The sequence below is a fragment of the Hesperophylax consimilis genome, chromosome 17, assembly GCF_061612785.1.
Source record: "Hesperophylax consimilis isolate HC1 chromosome 17, BYU_Hcon_1.0, whole genome shotgun sequence".
NCBI classification, from domain to species: Eukaryota; Metazoa; Arthropoda; class Insecta; order Trichoptera; family Limnephilidae; genus Hesperophylax; species Hesperophylax consimilis.
In genome coordinates, this window is record NC_142852.1 from 17,586,788 (window position 1) to 17,612,486 (window position 25,699).

Consider the following 25,699-nt stretch of genomic DNA (forward strand, 5'->3'; position numbering starts at 1 on the left):
CTTTTGTATTCGCTCAATGTTATTAATGTGAATTTTGTAAGAGGGAGACCAAACAACTGAGTTATAATACATTCAATTATGCTTCTAACTAGAGATATGTATAACAGTTTAATGGCTTGTGTGGAGTTAAAGTTTTTAGTTGTTCTTAATACGAAGCCTAGTGTTTTCATGCCTTTGTTTACAATTTGTTGGATATGATTGGCGAAACTTAGTTTTTCATCCAAAATAATGTCAATTGATCTTATTGTGCATTTTCGGAGTTTGAAATAACTTTAAATAAGCAGAGAATTAAATTAAAAATGCACTTATATACAATACGTAACCGAATTTGTAAAATAAACATTCACAAGGTTTTTTTTAATCAAAAAGACAAATACTTCAAAACTGAAAAATATTTTTATTTAGTGCACTATATAGAGATGGAAGACATCTATTGAAAAATGGGTAAAGCATTTACTGTATAAATATATGAATATTAGAGTTACGAAGATGCGGGAACCTTTAAAACATTATTTTAATAAAATACAAATATCTATTCAATTTCGCTAAATTTTGGCCAGCGTAAACTCGGGGTTTTTTTCAAATTGACCAAAATGTGGCCAAATAAGCTCAAGTGGTAGCAACTAAACCCATGATTTAAGCATGATCTGCATATTTTTAATTTCTTAACTGTAATAATTGTTTACACTCTTTAAATGTTTCAAACAAAAAATGAATAAATGTATTATTTTAACGTCCTTAACATTTGGAAAGGTGGGTGTGCAAAAAGTTTAAAGGTTATCTAAAGAATAATTACTGAATGTAGAAACATTCAGTAGTAGAAACTATTTGAAAAATTGCATTCAATATAACCATTCGTATTATGTTTATTACTATGTTGTGCTAGAACGCCTGTTCTACCGTGTGGTATCTTGAACATTGGTGACGACTATGGATGAAGTTTTCATGTACGTATTTATTTATTTATTCAAAAAACAATTTTTAATATAAAAAAACATACTCTGCACATCTCACTAGGGCATTCCTGTATCAAGATGTGCAGCTTTACAATTACATCATAAAAAATACATATATGTAAACTTAAAATAACAATAACATTAAATGTAAACACAAAAAAGAAAAGTTAATGACACGGTTGTTTCGAGACCGGTAGACAAAAGACATTTGCTACAAAAATAAACACAATTTTAGTAACAAATGTACGAAAAATAAAACAAAAATGTCAACAAAAGTTATTGGGCAGTAAGTTTTTAGTAAGTTGGCAACAATAATATTCTTCTGTTAACTAAAAAGGTACTTGTGCTGGCTTATCAGACACAAGCATAGGGTAACCATACTAACAATTACAACATGGATAATATGAATAATAAATTATAAGAAAAAATAAAATACCTTAAAAAAATAGGTAAATAATTACCGATAGGTAATTAATTACCTATTACGATAGGTATAAACCATATTAATCCAAAGGGAATGGGCCATCAATAGAGTACTGTACATATTTTAAGGTTTGGTTTCTGAGCTAAATCTATTCATTGTTTCAAGAAAGTCCATATTATGGTTTATGAAAATGAGCTCCAATCGTTTTCATGCATACTTGATGATTTTTTCTTGATTTATAGCAGTATAATTATGTATTTAGTTTGGTGTGGAGTCCATACGCCACTGCGTTATATATCTTGCTTCTCATAAAGTCATTGAGCATGCTGTAGTTTCACTGGCTCCAAATATAAGTTCCAAACATGAGTTCCAATCGTTTTCATGCATACTTGATGATTTTTTCTTGATTCATAGCAGTATAATTATGTATTTAGTTTGGTGTGGAGTCCATACGCCACTGCGTTATATATCTTGCTTCTCATAAAGTCATTGAGCATGCTGTAGTTTCACTGGCTCCAAATATAAGTTTTGTACACTTATAAAAGACAAAATAAAAATACGTTTCCAAATTCCATATTAATACATTTTTTAAACGTACATGAATATATTACATAACACAGCTGTTCATTAAAACCAACATATTTTCGAGCCACTATATAATTTATTATATTTGTAAGAATTTTTATCTCCCACGAGTAACAACATCGATTTAACATAAACTCAAAAAACCCGAAACGCTCGTAAAAAAATATCATAAAATTATTTTAACTCCCGTCGTGGGTGTTATATAGGGGGATGTCGCTATCGTGACATGCTTAAAAAAGCTACAAACGCGGAATATACTGCTGTTCCAAATAATCTATGAACATATTTTTTCCTCTCTCTTTTTAAAAATGAAATAAAAAATATTATAAGTTACGAGTCACCTAAGAATATTAGAAAAAAATTTACTGCCTAAGGGGAAAATTTATCTTGTGTAATGATGGAAGATTTAGGAGAAGAAATCAGGCCACGACGCTTGGTGGGAACTATACGCGTTTGTCAATCCGTAGAAATACTAGATCTAAAGTTCAAAAACTAGTACGGCAGCCAGTATCTACTGCATTCAATTAGTCGTCTAGGCGGGAGGCGGGCTTGGGTACCGCCGCCCTAGGAACCATTTATTGGATTGTGATTTAGCAAAGGTGCCCGGGTTCATCGGTGATTTGTGTTCAATATGCGCTTGCCCAACAGCTGTGTGGCATGCCGGATCGGGAGAGGCTGGTTTGGAGAGAGTCTTCTCAAACTGGTCTCTCGATCCATGTTGAACTGTCCATCACTTCTGGACACATGATTGAGAATTGATCCCTAGATCCTACCTAGCCCTCATACCCTTTACCTTCCCAGAACTTCTTCTCCTACCTTTCCTTAAAAAAGTCGTCCGGGAATGTTCGTATTCTCCCCGGCCACTCTGCCTCGTACGAATTGGGTGAGAATGTGGCCCCAAACATCATGTGTCAGGTTTGGGACATGTTAGTCATTCTATTGAAACTATTCTTATCTCTCCGGGTTTATTAGTATTGATTATTGATTGCTTTATTTACCGCAAAATGTTGTAAGCGCCACTCAAGCCACACTCTATTTTCCGTCTTGAGTTTCCAAACCAACCATCTCAAAAGAAAGCTAGGCCTTAAAAAACAGGACCATCTTCTGGACAGACTCCACGACAGTACTGTGCTGGTCACGCACTGATCTACGCGTCTACTCGTGGCGAATAGATTGATTGAAATATATGAGATGACAATCATACTGTCGTGATCTAGTAAAGCACCCCAATATATTGCTAAATTATTCAGAAGATGGTCACCCGTTATAAAATGACAACACCGGCCGCTCGAGTCACCGAGGGTCCGAGCGGACACGCCGGCGGCCCGAGCGCCATTCTGTTCTTGAGCGTCGTATAACCAGCACGTTGTTATCCATTCAAATCACTTTCGCTCTAAAATGTTATTCGTAACCTTCTAATTAATAAATTATTAAACGTGGAAGTTTCTTTCATTACTCCGAATCAATGACCCCGCAGCACTGAGTAAGTATCCTGGCGAACCACGACTCCTGCAACACAAAACTTCCACAATACCTAAATGGAGATGGATACTGACGTAACTGTATCCCACCGACTTGTAACACGTAATTCTGAAGTGCTCGATCTATCACCAAAAGGATAATAGTACTGCGGCCCTGCATTTCTCACTACAACTGAAAGCGAATGGCCCAAGGCGCAATCTTCCTACAAGAAACCCAACAACGATGTGTTGGAGGACATGTAAGCCTTATCACCACCACAAGAGAGGCGTTTCCTTCAGTCGAGTTGTTTTTCTCCTGAAACCGGCTAATTTGAGTTACAGCATGGTTTCTTCAGTTTGCAGGCAGTGCTGATTGGGGCCTCGTAAACTCGCCGAGGACCTATTACAAACGGAGGAACTTAAAGAAATAGAGGTTAAATTGGTTAGGAAATCCATGGAAGACTCCTTCGAATGCTTGTCTTATGTTCCAGAAGCCTAGGTTTTAAATATTGAGGAATTCTATCCATCAGTTTTAACGGATGTTTAACAAATTAATTGTCGAATATAACATTGTAATTAACACAGTTCTTAGACACCAATGGGCTAATTGTTGAGTAGATCAATGAGTAGAATTCATATCCAGGCAACGTGGGTTCAGTTTCTTATTTATTTCCGGGAAATCGACAGTTTACATTTATTTCAATTTTTACATAATGAAACCAAAATAAAACTAATTATGGATTTCCTCCTTGTGACTTTACCTCTACTGAGACAGCATAATAAGGAATAAGTAAATTAAATTTGTAAGAAGGGAATATGAATTCAAAAATTTATTAAAACCAAAGATTATATAAAACGAAAAATTTACAAAACAAAATATTTATAGGCATGGGGACATGTTGTAGATATAAATCAAATCATAATAGAAATATAAACAATGGAGACAACATTATTCACAAACCATCAGAGAAATATTCTTTTATGGACCTCTTATATTTGATAAGTTCGCAACTGAAAATATCCACCTTGGATAATACGCTATTGTGATTATTGCATAGTCTGTTCACGCGAGAATTCGGCTTAGAGTTCGTTTTGCATTGATCCACCCTGAACAGGACAGAAGAGCGTGTTGAATGAGCAATACATTGAATTGAATCAATCAATCAATTAAGTGCTAGATTTAGGGCTCCATCATTGAACAAGCAACATTTTAGCACAAACATGAAGGTTACAAAATTAATGAGTATGACCTACCAAAAACTTTAATTTATGAAGTAGTGTTATCATCCACTCTAGTTCTAAAATCCAATGTTTTATCTACTTTCAACATCGGTGCAAAAATATACCGCTTTGCCTCTATTAATAAAGATCAAACTCCCTTGAACGCGATGCAATAATATTTTTTATGTCAATCATTTATTTTGAAAAAATGTGCGTGTTTCACGAAATTTTATTGTAGCATATAAAACGGCTTCCAAAATTGATATGAATAGAGATTAGTTGGAGAACTGTCTCCACGTTCTTTTTTATAGCACATCGTAATTAAACTGGATATGGCCGAAGGTGCAATGCAATTTATACTACCGGCTGCGCCAATTTGTTGTAAATGGTTCTCGTAAAATAATAACACTTTCTCCGCAATAAAATTTTCCCTTTGTTGTATAAAATTGTTAATTCAAAATATGACTGCCCTGACGCTACAAGTTTGCCGTCACATAAATATTCACAATATCTTTTGAAAAAGTTTTCAAGCGTTCCTTAGTTAGTGTGACAATAATTTAACAAGTATATTTATAACATTTTATGCTTTATTTTTTAAATCTTTTTTTAATGTTATGAAGTTTGCAATTTAATTTATAATCGTTATGCAGATTTTTAAACTGCTCGACCCTCAATAACAGGAATGATTGTAATATAACAGAGATGGCGAACTGTATTAAAAATCTTGACATTTTTGAGCGAGGTTTGGCAAATCTTTTGCGACACCATCGGAGGCAAATTTTAGACACAAAAATAGTGTATAGAGATATTGAAAGAAGGGTAAATGCTGGTGGAGAAGCAGTCGGTTTAAAATTAGTGTGAATAAAATTTTAAAATTAAAAATTAAAAATAATGGACAGAAGAGACATCTCTGGTCAGTTTTGTATAGATTTTGCTCTGCAGGTGAGTGATAACGAATTACAGTAATCTTTGCATTAATCAGATGAATTCTTCCGAATTATATCATTTGACAAAAGAGGGCACCACTCTGTTTGGTGGATTTAAGACAAAAGGATAAAGATATTTTTGTCACAATAATGTGGCAGTACGTTTGGAATTACAATGTACTAATGCATCATTGTTAAAAATTCTACTCTCTTGAGAGCTGGTTGACATATTATAATCTCATAGTGCGAATGCAAATATTATTGTGCCGATTTGCCGTCTGCTGCCGAATCTGAAGATCAAGGAGCTAAACTCCATGCTAGTGCTATTTTTTGGTAAGTCTTCTGTTTTTATGTAATTGGTGACTGGATTATAAGTTGTTACTACTCCTGCAGCGTGAATTTAATAATCAACCTTTTTTTTTTCATAGGGAATTAATTTCCGTGATGGTCTGTGCTACTTACAAGCCAGACCACACCAGCTGGTAACTCCATTAATGGAGGACTGAACGCAGTTGGCGCTAAATGTCTAAAAGAGCGAAGTTAGCAGTCCACAATGAAGTACTGGTACCTACCCTGATGTACGGAAGTGAGGCATGAAACTGGCAGAGAAAGGATGAAAGTTGACTAAATGATGTAGAAATGAGATCCCTGAGGCATATGTGTGGTAAAATCATGTAGATGATGTGAGAAATGTGGAGATCCACAAAGAGTGCAAGGCTGGTGTAAGCGTAATGAGTAAGATCAAGAAAGAGACGCTTAGATGATTTGGGCATGTAGAGCAAATGAGCGAAGAAAGGAGTGTAAGGAGAATATACGATGCAAATGTGAATTGTAGCAGAAGTCGGGGACGCCCGAGGAAGACATGGCACGATCAAGTGAATCAGATACTTGAGTCGGGCCATGTCAAGATTCAGAAAAATAGAAGTGTATGTATGAGACGATGGATGAATGTGAATGAGGCAAGAAGTGTGTGCCAGGATCGAGTTATTTGGGAGTCCATTCTCTCTGCCTACCCCTGCAGGGTACCTATGCCACGTATCTCGAACAATATATTAAACAATCACTATCACTTCATAGAATTCTCGAATCCTAGACATTTTCAACTTTATTTCTTATATTACGTTAACTTTGGTAGGTAAACCTCTTTTTCAGTAATTGAACCTTTTTTAGGTGGTTTCGGCCATAATAGAGTTGATATTGCTTCCGTGTATGTTCCCTTTTACGCGTTGGTCGTGGTGAATTCTGCAACGTGTTTGCGTGTGTGGCACGTCTAACATTCATTTCCCGCTTTTTTGTCTCCGGATTTAAAATGGCGGCGGCGCGTGGCGTGATACAGGGCTGGCACAACCATACATAAATCAAACGGATAATTAAAATTACCTAGTTTTATATTCATTTATTAAAATTACTACCACCATAATCAACAGTTTAATTAGATAGGATATTTAATCGATACTATTAAATATCTTATAGGACTACAATACAAATACATACAATACATAGAAAGGTCAATATACTCATAAGCATACACACATTCAAACGCATACAGCATATTAAAAACACTTTCATATGCATATTTATACAATTACATGCATATAATCAATGGATACAAGTGTATTTGTAAACAATATCCATATTTAAAATCTTGATTTATTAACCACTGTTTTAGCTTTTTCTTGGTTCAGTTGTTCAGGTTAATTCGCTTTTTACGTCCATTGGCATCTAATTAAATACAGGATTTTCCAAAAAGAGGTGTTATTTTGAATAGCCCGCTATTTCGGTGGATGTTACTTTTAAAGCTGTCAACTTTTGACATTTGACAAGTAAAAACTACGCCATCAATTAAAATGGAACAATACACGCTTCAAAAACGCATTGAAATTATTAAAATTCACTTGAGTGAATCAAATGAAAATCATCTTGAGTGATGAGGCCCATTTACACCTCGGTGGCTTCGTCAACAAGCAAAATTGTCGCACTTGGGGCTCGGAAAACCCAAGAGTTATTGTTGAAAAGCCTCTCTATCCTCAACGTGTGACTGTTTTGTGCGGTTAATGGTCCTGCGGAGTCATTGGATCTTACTTTTTTGAAAATGAGGCTGGAGCAACAATTACGGTGAATGGATTTCGCTATCGAGAGATGATTAATGATTTTTTATGTCCGGAATTGAATGGTATTGATCTGGACAACGTTTACTTTCAACAAGACGACGCTATGTGCCACACAAGCAACGAAACCATTGATCTTTTACGATTGAATATCAAAATAACACCTCTTATTTAAAAACCTTGTATATTCAATTTTGATAAAAAAACGATTTTAACAGCATTTGGTTCCTTACAACGGCCAATCAGCCTAGCTAGGAATTTATATTGACCGACAATTCATAATAACACTTGTACTTATTTTTAATAAACTTATACAGTTATTGCGATATTATTATTTTGTCGTTTTTGCTATATACATATATCTTATGTAATGTAATAAATAAATGAAAATAATATTTTTGGAGATAAATTTTTTACAATTTTTTAATTTTTTGGAATATCAAAATAACACCTCTTATTGGAAAACCCTGTACTTTAGCAGCACTTTCCAGAATGGAAGAGACTCTCAGTATCGTCCTGTTGAACGACCACTATTCAGAATGGAAAGGTTTACTGAAATGGCTTAACACCTCGTGCTTATTTGTTCGGTTTTGGGAACAAACAGCTTTTATGCATTGATTAAATTTGTTCGCTTTTGGGAACAGGTCATATGATATAGTAAAAATCATTGTGTCGCCCTCACTGACATGATGAAAAATATGACATAAACGGTTTTTTCATGCTTTTTATGCGTGCATTCAAATTGTATTATTAAAAAAATTGAATGTTTTTTTAATAATATAATTTAAAGTCAAAATTTCATCACTTTCAAAATTTTTTTTTATTTAATAACAACGGTATAAATATACCATCAACAATAAATCAAATACAATGACATCAGAAAGTATAAATTGATATTTAAGTAAAAGATGCAGGTACACGCAAAACTTCTAAGTAGACTTTCTAGGTTTAGAAGGCATCGATCAAAAAACCGAAGGCATACAAATACAAAAGATTATAAGGCACCGATGAAAAAACGGAGGCATACAATTAATATTTATTGAAAATATATGATATTATAGCCTTCTTGCAGTTAAATAGATCCGCCACATCTGCTTATCTATTACTAACTTCATGTAATTTAGGTATAAGTGAGTATTTTCAATGCTCAACCCTGGTATTGATACATTTAAACATTATTTTGGAACTTATAATGTTTAAATGTATCAATACCATATTCTCAAAATTCATTGAGGTTAAGTAAATTAGGGCTGCCTATACTACCAATTACGATTTTGAACATAAATATTAAGTCGGAGAGTTTTAATTATTTTAATTCTTCCATTAAATGTAAAATATTTCTTTATTTATTCACGTCTTGAAGGCTTTTATATGCAAACATTATTGTAGGTAAGTTGTTCAGGAGTACGATAATGTAGGTAAATTAAATTTATATTAGGTCAATGGTACGAAAGTCAAAAATCCTGACAACAAAGCGAGTCTAGTGACCTAAATTATGTCGTTGACTGATAAAAACATTGATTTATAATTGGTTTCAAAACCACTACCTCTAGGGAAAGAGCCTAGGATTATGCCACTCAACCACAGATATAGTAAAATAGTGATTTTAAATGTTTTTCTGCGAATTTCTCTAAAACAATTATACATCAATATATGAATATTATCATAATTTGCATAAAAATGTTTTAAAAAATTGAAATTTTTTAGTTGGATTATTAGAGTATAATGTAGTATAGTACACTCCGACCTTCTGAACGAATTTGCAAGAGGGGATAAGAAATTTTTTACAAAATTGGCATTTTTTTGACAACCCTGCCGTGGGATGATATACATTATATTTTCAATTGCCCGAAATTCGATAAAGTGAAATGGTGGCACAGCCCTGATTCAATTAAACGAATAGAAAAAGATCTATTACTTTCAGAATAATGGACGCAATCTCTCTCTAATAGTGTATTTTATACATTTTCAAAAAAAAAACATTTTACCTAGCTAGACAGTAATTTTTTGACATTTTTTAATCTATTTTTTAACCAAAGTCAGATTAATAACTAACTTTCAAGCAATTTATTCATAGAGGTAGGCAGAGAGGAAAGAATGGCACACATTTCTGTCTTGTCACACACTATTTGCTTCATTAACATTACTGTATTATTGTATCATAAACAGATACCAATCCTGTAGGAAAGTTTTAGAATTTTTTTTTGCACATATTTGGTTTTTTATGAGACCACCGCACATGAGTTCCAACTGCTTCCAACCGTTGTGTGAAAAGAAGATTGGAAAGAGGAAGGTGGAAGAGTACCGGGCTATTTAAATCTAGTCACAAAACACGGATAAAGCCATTTCAAGAAAATTTTCTTTTCTGAATGGTGAGAGAAATCGATTTTTGCCCTCACGATAAATTAACAGGCCTTATTATCATAAAACATAAATTTTAAAATGTGTTATAGATTTGCCTTGATAATATATCAAAACGATACAAAGCATTTTCGTGGTAATGCAAAAAAATCAGATTTTCGTGAACAGGTGTTCGACATCATGATAATATATTCGTAATTTACACAAAGTTTATGAGGAAATTTTTTAACCGGAATTATCAAAAATTTCAAGAGTTTTAAAAGAAAGTAAGCAATATCAATTTTCTCCGTGTGGTCTTTCACTAAAGAGATTCTGAAAGTATAGGATTTTCCAATAAGAGGTGTTATTTTGAATATTAATAAAGGAATAAATGATTTTTTTATTGCCGGAATTGGATGGTATTGATCTGGACAACGTTTACTTTCAAAAAGACGGCGCTATGTGTTACACAAGCAACGAAACCATTGATCTTTTACGGGAAAAGTTTCCGGACCGTGTTATCTCTCGAAGAGGTGATCACAATTAGCCACCGAGATCTTGTGATTTAACACCTTGCGACTTCTTCCTTTGGGGCCACGTGAAAGAGAAGGTCTACGCCAACAGCCCAGCGTCGATTCAAGACTTCAAAGATGGAATTCGTGAGGCTATCGAGGACATAAGGCAGCCACTTTGCGATTTGGTTATGGAAAATTTCATGAAAAGAATATGGTCCTGTAGGCGTGGTCGTGGTGGTCATTTGACTGATTATTTTTCACTATTAACAGCATATCTTCTTCTTTACAATGAAATAAACATTCGATCATTTATATTGAAAAATGGTATTTTTCTTTGGATACCAAAATAACGCCTCTTATTGGAAAACCCCGTATCTTCCACTCTGGAACGTGCTGTGGATATTATTTTCATTATTTCAATGAAATAACACAAGTTAGTCACATGCAAATATTTACTTGCGCACACCGAGATTTGAACCCCGCTACCTCCAGATTCGTAACTAAGGATCATGACCACTATTATGCGTGCTCGAGTAAGTGATGTACCGTATCGTAGGACTATTGTGGGGTAAGAGGGGACGGGTGTTCAGGACCACTGTGTGCATAAAAACTATAAAACGAAAGACTTAAAAAATGGTTTGCTTTAACCAACCTAGCTTTTGAATACCTCCTAGACAGTGGCAGCTCGTGATTTTTGTGTGTACTAGAGTGCAAATATTACAAAAAATGACATTATCGATGTTGTGGCTGAAAACGAATTTTATTTTGTTGTATGATGATTTTCAGGAAATTTCAGTTTGACCGAACGCCGCGCGGAATTCCTGAAAATCTTGTTTTCATCTACCACAACATCAATTATATCATTTTTGTAATATTAGCACTCTAGTACACACAAAAATCACGAGCTGCAACTGCCTTTAGGGTTAAATTAAGAACAAAATTAAACAAAAACAAAAAATAGTAAATATTGACTGTTATTTAACGATATTTTTGTTGGTATGATGTTATGTAAATTGCCTATCTGTAGGAGCTAATTGCTGATTTTTAAAAAAAAATATTTAATGGTCACAACTAGGAATCCAACCAAGCTAAAATATGCGAAAAATAAGTTTAAAGATGATATTATCAATTCTGAATTTGAAATATGAGATCGATAAGGTTTATAAAGTAGGTCCCGATGGTCGAGTGATTAAGACGCTGTCCCGGTGAGACACAACATCATGAGTTCGAATCTTAGTTGTGATCGCTACCTTTTTTTAATTTTCTGTGTGTGGTATTATTTCATGTTTAGTTTTATTAGTACTATCTTGTCCTTCAATGATACTCGTATATCACATAAACCTTCAGCTAAAATTTATATGTTTAACTGCGTGTGTCTATTTGCAAAATCTGAAACACTTTGTTATATGTTTTCAAAAACAGAATTCAAACAAAAATACATAATAATCTCTCCGTACAACTGACAATTTTAAATCGTTTATTCGAATTTAGAATAAAAAATTTAAAAATTATTTCTCATTTCAGTTTTTCATTTGAATGTATTTTGAAAAGCTGTTTTGGGACGTAGTAGAATTCAATAGATAATAGAAAAAAATGTTATGTTGTCGTGCCGACTGTCGCCAAATTACGACCAAATCGCACGGACTATAAAAGTCTACTGTGCAATTAAAATGTTAGATAAAAAATTACACAGGTGTGAATTTAATGCACAAATTGCCTACGTGGTCGAGGGTTATGGTTCATATTCCGGTGTGCGCAAGTAATTTTTAAATTATGTGTAGTATATTTGCGACACGTTCGAGAATAATAAAAAAAATACTTCCAGTATCGCCATGGTGTAAGACCACCCTTCAGAATTGAAAAGTTACTTGAAATTGCTTTTGCCATGTTTGGTGACGATATTTGAATATCCAAATACTCTCTGTTACAATCTCTCTCACGATTAATTCTTGAATGCTGTAGAAATGAGATTCCTGAGGCGTATGTGTGGTAAAACCATGTATGATCGTGTGAGAAATGTGGAGATCCGCAAAGAGTGCAAGGCAATGGTAATGGCAAAGGTTTATGAGTAAGATCAAGAAAGGGACGCTTGGATGGTTTGGAAATGCAGAGCAAATGAGTGAATAAAGAAGTGTAAGGAGAATATACGATGCAAATGTGAATGATAGCAGAAGTCGGGGACGCCCAAGGAAGACATGGCACGATCAAGTGAATCAGATACTTGAGTCAGGCCATGTCAAGAGTCAGAATAATAGAAGAGTATGTGCGACGATGTATGAATGTGAATGAGGCAAGAAGTGTGTGGTGTGACCGAGTTGTTTGGCGGTCTGTTCTATCTGCCTAACCCTGCGGGGAATCGGCGTGATGGTTATTTATGTATATTTGATGATTATTTTTGATTAACCATTATCTACAAAATTGTCAACATTTTAAAAGAAAACAATATTATGTAAACGGAAGGAACACACATCAAAAACCTAACCAAACCTAATCTTAGTTTTTTTTTCAATGTGGAATATATTTAGCAAACAATACTCTCTTCAAGACTCATGTACTCTACTCTGCTCAGCATCCCCAAGAATGATATAATCTCTTAGGGGAAACTTTTTTGCTCAGAGTCTCTTTGGGGTAATTAAAAAAAGATTTCTGCCGTCGGTTGTTGACACAGAGATCGTAAATTTTCTCTCAATTTGATAATGGATACTGGATACTTCCACCATGGCTGTGTTGAAAGCTAACAATAATTCAGAATTTAAACAAAATCTGAATATTCAGGCATTTTCCAAGCTTCCTCTTTTCCATCTCTTTTGCATCCCTATTACTCACATTCCCCATTCTTTAGTATTAGTCCTCCTTTTATGAGCAATTTACCGAGTCATGAAGTTAAGCCTAGAAAAATTAAAGCCTTCAGAAAAAACGAAAATTTAAGATTATTTGTACCAAAATTGTTTTTTCATCTTTTAAATTAATTCGTATCATTCTACAGAAAACCGTTTAATAAATTCTTTCAAAAGACAAAAAAGCTAAATTTGAAGATGAAATATTTTGAAATTTTAAAAATATTTTCTGGTTCGTTCAAATACTGCGTGGCGTAGTAAACAAGGTTAAGAATCGGACGCTTAGATTGTCTAGTTTGGTCTTATTAAATTTAGTATATTTTATTTTAAAGTGATTTGTTTTTGGGGTATAATGCCGTGTTGCGCTACCTCCTTCTTTAGCCAACGTTTCGGATGACATTGCAGTGTCTATCATCAGGGCAAATGTGTAATGTAATACACTGATGATGGACACTTCAATGCTCTCCGAAACGTTGGCTGAAGAAAAAGGAGCGCAACGCGGCATGATACCCCAAAAACGAATCACTATAATACTTTTGGCCGTGAAAATCTCAAATCATACCTTTATTTTATTTAGTTGTAATCTAAAATTTATTTTAAAACTAGAATGGTATTCTGATATCTAACTAATAAAATTTCGACTTTTGATCCTAGAAAAATGTAAAAACTTAAGTATTATTCACATTTAAAGAGAGTTCATTGAACATTTTAAAACCATTGTTATAAATATTGTTTTAAGTTCCCGATAAATTTGACTTTGAAAGTCAAAAATCGTTGCAGCTTCTCGTAGGATATCGTACCATTAATATTAACAGGTTTTAACATATATAGTAAGGAGAATATGTGACGCTAATGTGGATGATAGAAAAAGTTGAGAAGGCTTGAGGAAGGCACGGCACGATCAAGTGAATCAGATACTTGAGTCGGCCATGTCAAGAGTCAGAATAATGGAACAGTATGTATTATACGATGTATGAATGTGAATGGGGCAAGGAGTACGTGCCACAGTGTTGTTTGACGGTCTGTCCACTTTGCCTAACTCTTTCGGGAAACGGCGTGATGGTTAGTTAGTTAGTTAATTGTAAGTCTCTTGTTATAAGTCATAGTTATAGGTCTCGGTATCTACTTAAATAGTTGCAGTATTATAGTTGTAGCTTTAAGTCACTAGTTGTTATGAATATTAGTTGTAAGCCACTAATAAAATATTTTAGCTGCAATTCATTTTGTAAGTGATAATGCTCCCTTTAAGGATTTTTTGTGTAACGTTTTGTTACGGATCTAAAAGGCAAACGTTCTTGAACTACAAATAACCTGAAAATATCTCCTACTGGCATCAATTAAGTGGTAAAATGTTGCTTCTGTAATGATGGAAAACTTAGCCAGCAGAGAAATGAACACGCGTTGCCGTAGTAGGAACTCATATCTTTGTTCCACTCGTTTACTAAGCAGTCAAATGACCTAAAATTACACATAATCATCCCCTAAACATAACCATCATCCCTTGTGCCAAAAATAGCTCGAATCACAACACAACCCCCAGAAACTTATAATATGCAAGTCACCCCCAATGCTAAATGCCACTGAATAGATTGTTTCTAGCTAGGCTTCCACAATTGGATAACAATCGCTTAAATAGAGCCTACAGACAGTCAAATTGCAAACTAAAACCAGAAGTTACTCATAGTCATGGGCAATAGAAACAACTAAAGATCACGTGCCTTGGAGTAATCTCAAATATCAGGTGTTATGACTGGTACGTCAGTGTAATTTTTTAAAATTTAATAAAAAGGATATTTAATGACGTTTAGACTACTAACTTATATCATTCTATTTACCCCTGCCAAATTTCACTTTTTATGATGTTCGTGAAATTGTTCGGGGGGAAATAGAATCATGAACATAAGTCGTCTCAACGTTAAACACGAATTAAATACAAAAGTCCTTGACTATTGAAGTGTGGGTTACAATCCTTTGTAATAAAGGAACGACAGAAGAAGGTTTTTTCTTCATTAACTCCCACACAAAAGGCTCTGAAGAAAATAAGTTCTTTTAGGGCCTGCATCATTTTAAGAAGGCTTTGTGCAGGATCTTTTTAAAGAAAGGAAGAAGCGAAACTTTTTCGACGTATAAATCCACCCCTCTCACTGTGTTGCAAGGCGATGGGTTGAGAGAGTTCATCTATTAGTGGTCAAAGGATCTCCATCAACTGGCTTTTCGCAATCTGGTCTGCGAAGCAGTTGGTGAACAAGCGCATCCGCCACTAAGATCTGGTGAAACCCTCATTCCATAAACCCGGGCTTTCCTGCTAAGTTATCAAAAGTGGCGAACTACTTTGGGTGAGCTATAGCAGCTGTGTAAGGTTATACAATAAAGGGTACTCGCGACGGCGGTACCTATACCCGCACAGTTGAGCAGTTTAAGCAAAACCAGTTTGTAAAACGGTAAATTGACGTATAACCAACAATTAGACTCGAGTTCTTTTCAAACTAGCGTCCCATCAAATTCAATGGACTTCAAATCATCGAACAGAACCATTTTGATTTAATTTCTACTATTACCGTTGAACACCAATTCTCGGTGCATTTCAGCGTTTGAAAAAGACATTATGATCATCCGAAAAGCATAACAAATCTGAAAATGTATTTCAACAAACATTTTGTTTTTTTTTGCCCACAACATATTTTATTACGTTATATTTCCATTGATTGAAAATATTTGATTAAAAAAACTATTTATACATAGGGCTAGTGTAAAACCGTATCTATATCGGTAGCAAGTAGCGCAAGCGTTCTTTCATGGATTTTTCAAGAAATTGGGGTGGAGAGTAAACATTTATAGTAGTTAATTTTGACGTGAAAGCGTATGTCGTTCATCACCAGGCAAAAATTATGTTTTCTGCTGATCTTAATTGTTAAAGCACCTCAAAATCAGCACGACGACGCATCAAAAACTCATGCAACCCTTTCAATTGCGGAGTTATGACTAATTCTTTGGTCCTGCAGAGTGAATTTTAAGGCTATTATTTGACCTCCTTTCGACTCGATGAAACGCACTTAGGCGAACTAACAAACAACCGACAGGGGTCTATTTTAAGAATATTTTTTTTATTTTTATTTTTTTTTATTTTTTATTATCAATATAAAGTTTTTTTACAGGTTTTTTTTTTCGAAGTCTGTCTCACTAGGATAAACCTGTGTCGAGACAGACGTATTTGATACGTGAATTAATGTTTACATATTTTTTGATACATAAAATATTTCATTACATTAAATGACATTGTGAAAAAGATACAAAATAATAAATAATAATAATAAATGATAAATTTGTTAATCAGCATCTAGTTGGAGTACATACTTATGTAGGGATTTTTATAAAATTTTTGATCATGGATCTGTATATATACGCCACTTGGCGCCACAACCCTTGGGCCACGAGATAAATTTAATTATTCTGCGATAATAAAAGCGTTTCAACGCTAACTCTGACAGTACCTTAGTATACTTATTCAAAAGTCTTACTTATTCATGTTTAAATTTGAAATGGGTTGCGACTGTTTTAGCAGAAGTAAGGAAAAAAATGATCATTCTTCGGGCAACGGTTCTACCGGTTAATCTCTTCAGTGTAAATATGAAATACCTTTTTGTGTCGCGCCGCCCCTAGTTAATCGTGTTGAGCATTTCGACAAAGCGTCCCTGACTTGATGACGGGGCATTTCTGAACTCTGGGGATGCGTTGAACATTATATAGGTATTGAAAGGGTGATAAGACGTTTGTTTGACGAAATGATTCGGTTTTGAAGGCATTGAATGTATGTAAACGTTGGTATTATTTAACATGAAATATAATATACAGGGTTTTCCAATAAGAGGTGTTATTTTGATATTCAATCGTAAAAGATCAATTGTTTCGTTGCTTGTGTGGCACGTAGCGCCGTCTTGTTGAAAGAAAACGTTGTCCAGATCAATGCCATCCAATTCCGGCCATAAAAAATCATTAATCATCTCTCGATAGCAATCCATTCACCGTAACTGTTGCTCCAGCCTCATTTTCGAAAAAATAAGGTCCAATGACTCCGCCGGACCATAAACCGCACCAAACAGGTGCATAACTCTCTGGTTTTCCGAGCCCCAGATGCTACAGTTTTGCTTGTTGACGAAGCCACCGAGGTGGAAATGGGTCTAATCACTCAAGATGATTTGCATTTGATTCACTCAAGTGTATTTTAATAATTTCAATGCGTCGTTGAAGTGTGTATCGTTCCATTTTTATTAATAATGTAGTTTCTACTTGTCAAATGTCAAAAAATGACAGCTTCAAAAGTAACATCTACCAAAATAGCGGGCTATTCAAAATAACACCTCTTATTGGAAAACCCTGTATTATTAACATCTTTATTGGCCGTTATTTTTTTATGTGAAGAATTCTTTTTGGGGTATTTTGTGATGGGTTTTTGTGAGTCCTAACTGCTCCCTACAGCCTGGTGTAAGTAACACTATGGCATCTCCTTTTGGAGTATATTTTTTAGTCTGAAGATAGTAGGGAGAGGAAGGAGATTGAGGGGATTAAGGTGAAAAAGTACATGGCTATTCAGAACTGGTCATCAAACACGGTTATAGCAATTTCAAGCAACGTTTCTACTAGGAGCAGTTGGGACTCTTGTGCAGTATTCACGTTTAAAAAAATCACTTTTTTGTTGTTAATATTACACAAATTGTTATGATTTTGCCATAATTAAAAAAATAATATCATATTACCGTGTTCTTTTCTTGTTTTAGAACATCATCATGTGTGATAAACTTTAAATTTTGCGTTTCTTATTTCAGAACATAACTTCACATTCTAATTGTTATTTTTTTGCAACGTTACAAAAATCCATTATATTCTTTTTTCCTTGTTTCAGAACATCATCACGTGTTGTAATCGTTAATTCCTATGTTCTCTTATTCCGGAACGTTGCGAACATTGTGTGATAAACTTTTACTTTTGCGTTTCTTATTCCAGAACATAACTTCACATTCTAATTTTTATGTTTTCGCAACGTTAAAAAATCCATTATATTCTGTTTTCCTTGTTTTAGAACATCATCACGTGTTATAATCGTTAATTCCTTTGTTCTCTTATTCCGGAACATTGCGAAACATTCAAATTGCTCTTATTATGCCATATTACATAACATTATTTCATATTATAATTTATTCTCATCGCATTGTTCTTTTTTCAGGAGATCATCATGTGTTATATTCGGTAATAGAACTACATGTTTCCTTATTCCAGAACATTACAAAACATTTCAATAATCTGTCATTATTTTTCTATGCTTATTTACCTGATGCATTCAAATTATATTAATAATTATTATTCTTTCGTGTCAGGGAACAATACCTCTTATTCAAATTGATTGTAATAATTTATCAATGGTCCAAAACATAACTACATCTTAGAAAGTAGTCGACCGATATCGCTGAAAAGTTCAAAATTTGTTCGTATTAGTGCCATAAATGTTTGGAGAGGGATTTAAATGCTAGAAGTCGGGGACTCCTGAGGAATATTTAACGCAATATTTCTGCACCGAAATGAGATATGGAAACGAATTAAAGTCGATGTAATGTAGTTTTTTAACAGTAGCACTGTGGTATACAGTAATGAATGGTGGAAGAAGAAAGTAGTGAAAAATGAAAGACATTAGCAATAGCGAAGATTTGCGTTGTCCACTAGTATTTTACTAAATGTAAAAAAATTAAAAAAAAGTAAAAAATTTAAAAAAAACATGTAATATTGTTATAGCTTTTTTTTACTTTTCTTATTCCAGAACATTATAATTTCTCATTGCCAAATTAATTCCTTGTTCCAGAACATTACCACATATTCGTCGGAGACCTGAGTCCAGAGATCGAAACCCAGACCCTGAGAGAGGCCTTCACACCTTTCGGAGAAATATCGTGAGTCATCTCCTGTTTTACTTTTTATGGAGTCTAGTAGTAGAAGATCTGTTTAGCATAACGAAGTTCCGAAAATGTGATTGAAGTTCATCATTTAATTTATTTACATGTGACCTGACAGTTTTATCCGTAAATCATCCTATTTCAGTAATTGAGCAGTTACAGGACACTTGGGTATAGCATCGGTTCACACAGACATTAAATTTTCCGACTTAATGTCCGGGTTAAATCTTCCACACAGGAAAAACTAAATCCTTCCACACACTTTTCCACAAATGATCATCTAGTCAATCCACACTATGCAAGTACATTATATAAGCATAATAAATACAAAACAATACAAGAACAACACGACAACTCACCAGAGATCAAATGGGATAATAATTCACCGACTCCAGATATTTTCATATCAGAGGGTTCGGCTCGGTAGAACTTCTAATTGGACCAATGTATCCTACTGATCGCTCAATATAAATATTTAAAAAAGTGGGTGTGTCAAGCCTACGCAAGACAGAAGTGAAACTTCTAGTATTCCTCTCTCTCTATTTTCATTTCATCATCTCTATTTTCTCTCTTAGGTTAGTTTGAAAATTAGAGGTTAAATAATTCAACGACGAAGCATGGATTTGCTTTTTCTAATATTTTCTTATAGATGAATGACGTTCGATTAATGTATAGTTCCAAAAATTTTCAATTTATTCACAAGTATACAATATTACATAAATAACAATATTACAATTAAAAATTACAAAGAAATTACAATGACAATGATGTGTTCATCACCTCTATCTCGTCACTACTCATTTTTAACACTGAAATTCTGTACCAAACCGTATGAACCACAATCAATTACGTATTTCACTCGTATTACACTCACGACGCAGTATACTAACCAAGCAGCTGATGCTTGGCGTGGCGCAGTTCGCTGGTGTCTGAGAGAGAGGAAAGAAGAGAAGAGAGAGAACGTTCGTGAGCGGCTCCCCCACCTCAACAAGCGCATATGGTGAGAGAGGGACAGTGAACGGTGAGCGGTGGTGGGGGTACCCGCATTTTCGTGTCGATCCTGACTCGGTTTTACTCCGTCCCCGAAAATCCATTACGCGCCTAAAGAAGTTTCACTTCAATAAAATATCTTTCGTAATCCTACATGTATTTATATTGACTGTTTTTTACATTTTTATATATAACTTCTTTGATAGATCTAATACGCCTAAATTTTGAATGAGAGAGCTAGGTATAATATATTATTATACTATATTATTTTCATTTTAGTCAGAAAGACAATTGTTTCAGGGGATGCTTGCAGACCAAATAAGTGGGAAGCAAAAAGTTTGGAAAGAAAGAATATGGGGAGGAGAAAAACGGGGGTTACGAAGTACCTGCCCATTCAGGAAAGGCATTTAAACATAGCTAAAATCATATAAATAATCTTTTTGGTGAATTTGCTTTTTCAATTCCCTCTCAAAAGGGCCTGAAAGAAATAATTTTCACTGAGGCATATGTAATATTTCCCTGTGGATGGGTGTTTTTAAGTGAAGGATGAAAAAGACGTTTTGGGTGGAAAAAACGTGTGAGAGGTGGATAGAAATATGGGAATCAGTGTCTCCAGGAAAGACAGTCGTATGAATCCATCCCTCCCTCTGCAGTGCAAGGCGATGTGTCGAGTAGCTTGCCACTTGGGTTGACGTATGAATGACAGAGATATTGGTTACTAATTAATGGTTTCCAGGGCGGCAATACTCAAACCTGCTTTCCACGTAGTCTGAAAGAGGTGGGGAGGGGAAGGAGATGGGCCAGGAAAAGTTAGAAGTTATAAGTTCTCAGTTATCAGTTATAGTTATAAGTACTTGTCTCTTCAATATATAATCTTCAATATATAATAAAAACACTACAGAGGAGATCCAGAAGCGCATCGTGAATTCAAACCGCTGTTATTTCCGCCTACAAAAACAAATAAAATCTAGACTGCTTTCCAGAACCACCAAGGTATTTGTGTACAAAACACTAATTAGACCAGTGCTTACGTATGCAGCCGAGACGTGGGTTCTAACTAAGAAGAATGAGCGAGCACTGGATGTTTTTGAAAGGAAAATTTTGAGGCGCATCTTCGGACCGGTTCTAGAAAATGGATTTTGGCGCAGACGTTATAACAATGAGCTCTATACTCTGTTTAAGGAGCTAAACGTCATAAAGTTCATAAAACTGGGAAGACTTCGGTGGCTAGGTCATGTGGAGAGAATGACCGAGCATCAAGAACCAAAGTCCCTGCTGAGCTCAAGACCGATAGGGAAAAGGAGCCTGGGAAGGCCAAGGTTAAGATGGAGCGACAACGTCCTCAAAGATTTGTCTGCCTTGGAGCTTCGAAACTGGAGAGAGCTGGCGCGGGACCGAGATGAGTGGAGGAAGACTCTTGAGGAGGCCAAGACCCACCAGGGGTTGTAGAGCCAAAAGTGATGATGATGATGATGATCACCTCTTCATATTCTAACACGACTAAAAAAAATTATTAAGAATGTGACGTCCTTATACATCATTAAAATTTTCGTTTACCATTGTAAACGAAAATTTCGAAAATGAGTCTAAAATATCAGATTATTTTGATGTTTCTCTGGAAAATTCAAAGCAATTAAAAAAATAATTATAATTTTTTGTTGTTTAAACGAGATAAAAATTGAAATAACATTTTTCTTGCGGATTTCTCAAACGAAAATTCTTTGTTTTCTAATTTTGGTATTATGTAAAATTTTTCGACGTTTGGAATTAAAAATATTTGTGGTAACCTTTTTTCCATGTTAAGATTTTAAAATATTCTTATTTATTAAATTCATATTCTCGTTATATCAAATATAAAAGGTTAACTTACACCCACTTAACAAAAGCGTGTTTTTAATTTTACACAACTGATGAAAAACTTTTACCTTGCATTAATGCTTGCAAATTTAAATTTTACATGAAAAAGCACATATGTTCAATAATTTTGAGTGTGTTACGACAATTTACTATTTTTTGAACGTTTTCAAGAATTTTTGATGTTTTTTAAAATTTATTTTGTTTCTTCTATATTTCTTTTAACAGTTGAGTAGCACTGTTGATAGGCGCGTTATGATAGTCCTCGCTTTAGGAGAATGATAAATTGCATGGGATATCCCATAAGTATACTTGTTAGACGAATATAAGTTAACCCCTTTCAATATAAGTAGATTAACTATAATCCCAGAGGTTAAAAAAAATATTTGCCTATATATACATTTTTCGACGTGCTTTCATGATGTTTAATTCGAGCATTCCTGTTACGAACGAGGATGAATACTATAATGAATAATTCGTATGTTTTTATATACCCAGTACATTAAAATGCCTTGGAAATGTTCGTTGGTTTTCAACATTTCTTTTCTAAATTGTGGTGTTTCATTAGAGGCAATATTTACCAGTCTGAATTTTTTCTACATTTCAATTAAAACTCTGCACTTTTTTTTCGTAAATCAACAATATAAGACACATCGAAAGACAAAAGCATTAAATTTATTTTTCTTAATTAGAGGGTCTTTTTTCAGCGGCTACTTAATTAAAATCCATAATTTATTTCTCTCTCTTCTTATTTACTACGTCTCTTTTAGTTGCTCTTTTTTGCTCTTTTTTGCTCTTTCTTGCTGTTTTTTTGTCATTACTTAGCCAACTCAATTAATATTTACGAACAGAGGAATTTAAAGGTATCCTCAGATGTTAAGTGGATTTTGTTCTGGGAATATATCAACCTGCGTTTTTATTTCGGGTAAAAAATCCAGATGTTTTTAGTAGAAAGGTAGATAATAGAAAAGATTCACTAAGCCTGAGGAATATATTTTTCATTTTTTAAAATTGCTTTGCAAATAATTTATGTAAAAATAGACAAGTAAGGCATTGGCAAAAAAATTATCGTGATTTATTTTTGAGTTATTACGTCGTGTTGCAGTATCTCCTCCACGAAGAAAAATGAGTATCGCAGATTTATAAAAATTATGTTAAAAAACGTGATAGCATTCCAATTCTTAACAAACTATTATTATGAGTTTATTTATTACACTGTTATACGTGGTGGATTTATATAGTATTAAAATAGAAAATAAAACATTTTTTTACTGGTAAAATAAACAAGTGGAAATAAGTTAAAAAATGTTTTATTTTCTATTTTAAAACTATTATTAGTTACATAGTATATCGGAATAAGTGTTTATGCAGCTGAGCTTATTCTGTCATTATATAATGACGAAATGGGAATATATTTGTATTTATATGAACACGTGTTGAGACATTGTCATAAGCATTCATGTTTTACTGATAATTTGTTAGGAAAATCTGTCAATTCATTTATTAAAGGCCTTTAGTCGCGTTTTTAACAGGAATACAAAAATTTGACAAAATTTTTAATAAATTAGCAATATTTTATATCAGTTAGTTTTCTCCGTGTTTAGCCAACGTTTCGGACAGCGTTGCAGTGAACATCGTCAGGGTAGACGTTGCAGTGAACATCGTCAGGGTACATGGACCAACGAAGATGAGGACGCTGTAGCGCAAAAAATGATCACGATAAATGTTACATAAAGTCAATTATATAATAATTATGTACAAAAATGAATTCGTAAAACTAAATAATTAATTATGTAGAAACAGAAAAAAAAATGTATATAATGGTCACAACAAGGAATTTTATTTATTTATTGCATCTCACTATACATAAAACACCCTTTTTCACATAAAAATCAACCTCACTAGGACTAAGCCTGTATCGAGGTTAACAATTCACATTTGAGTGAAGCAAACAAGAGTAATCAAATCACAAACATAAAGTAATTCTACATACAAACACAAAATATTTCAAAATTAAAGAAAAAATAAGTATTAGACGTGTTACCAGATGGGTAATTTGACAGAATATTGTAACAATATTTGAACCATTACTAATCATTAATCATTATTCAAAAGAAGAAGCAAAGTAGATAATAATGACAGATAGGGTGACATTCAGTTTTTAGCAAATGGGACTTATAATTGAACCCAAGATCTCTTTCTTACAGGCGTCTCAAACCACTCTACCATTGGGATCTATTTATTAAGCAAGAATCATATTTTTTATATACCCTTGTTCTCGTAAGACAAGATATCTTCAATTCCCGAATGTGACTTTTTAAGTTTCTGTGTCTTGTTCTGTATCATGTTTCGTTTAAATTTATTAGTATTATCCTTTTCTTCAATAATAATGTTGTAGTTTATAAATATGAAAGAGGTTATTTGTTTTAATATTTTGATTTATGATTTACTCGAAATAATCTTAATCAATTTTTAAGCATAAATTTAGTTTTTAGTATTAAAAAGGCCTAAAGTAGACGAAAATAATCTATAATTATACATCGAATATCGAAATTATATATTTATAATGAAAAATGTTAATTTGGGAAAAGTTACTTTCAGCCTGTCCCCAAACTCTCCAAATGTCCCCAAAGTATAGGCGCCCTCGAAAAACTGTCCTCAATCCATGCCTCACATATATATAATTCCCACTCATGACTTATTCCGTTATATTTTTGTCTTCTTGTCTCTCTGTTTATTTTTTATTTTTTTTTCATATTATTTATTTTAACATTTTTTTGCTTGTTTAAAATAAATACACACTTACTTGTTTACACTCTACACAATATAACTTAATTAACCGATGAAATATAATAACCAAAGAAGCCATGCACAAAAACATGTGACCCGCTATCCAGATGTATTGGAAAGACCTGCGGTTGAATTCACCCTTGTAAATCTCTAAAATAAAGTGGGAAGTATAATGGACGGATTTAAGATCGAATTCCCTATCAAATCAAATTTTCGTGAGGTTTATTTGAATTATTTCTGATGAACGTATTACTAAACTCTCATATGTTTCTAGAGGAAACCCTTGGGAGGTTACTAATGTATCATTTAAACGCTTAACGTTAATTAATTTTACAGCCGAAAAACGTTTTATAAAAATGTTTTACATAAAATATTTTAATGGTTAGGTACTGTTTTTATTATTCTTATATTTGCGTTTAAATAAATTACAACCATAGAGATTGCTCGAACTATATATATCTTAATATATAAAAATCACGTGTCACTGCGTTCGTACACGCTAGTCTCCGAAACCGCACAACCGATTTCAATGAAATTTCGTGACTGTGTGTGGCTGGTTCCAGCTTGAAAAATAGGATAGCTTTGGACTAGGTGGTAAGACATTAGCAATAGCAAAGCATTGCTGGATCCAATATTAAATAATAATAAAAAAATGTGTATTAATTTGTAATAAATGAAACATTTGTAAACTTGCATGTAAAAATGGTCAAAATAAAATGATTTTTTTTGATAATTGACGAATTGTAAGTTT

General features: G+C 33.7%; 1 protein-coding gene across 2 annotated transcripts in view; it reads left to right on the forward strand.

Moving 5' to 3' along the window:
* Window positions 1-25,699, forward strand: part of LOC149416118 (cytotoxic granule associated RNA binding protein TIA1) — a 147,939-nt gene that overhangs the window by 55,350 nt on the left and 66,890 nt on the right. For both annotated transcript variants that reach the window (XM_089642057.1, XM_089642058.1), the window contains one exon: window positions 19,224-19,311. In XM_089642057.1, the coding sequence (XP_089498183.1) occupies window positions 19,224-19,311 (88 nt within the window). The remainder of the gene's footprint in view (window positions 1-19,223; window positions 19,312-25,699) is intronic.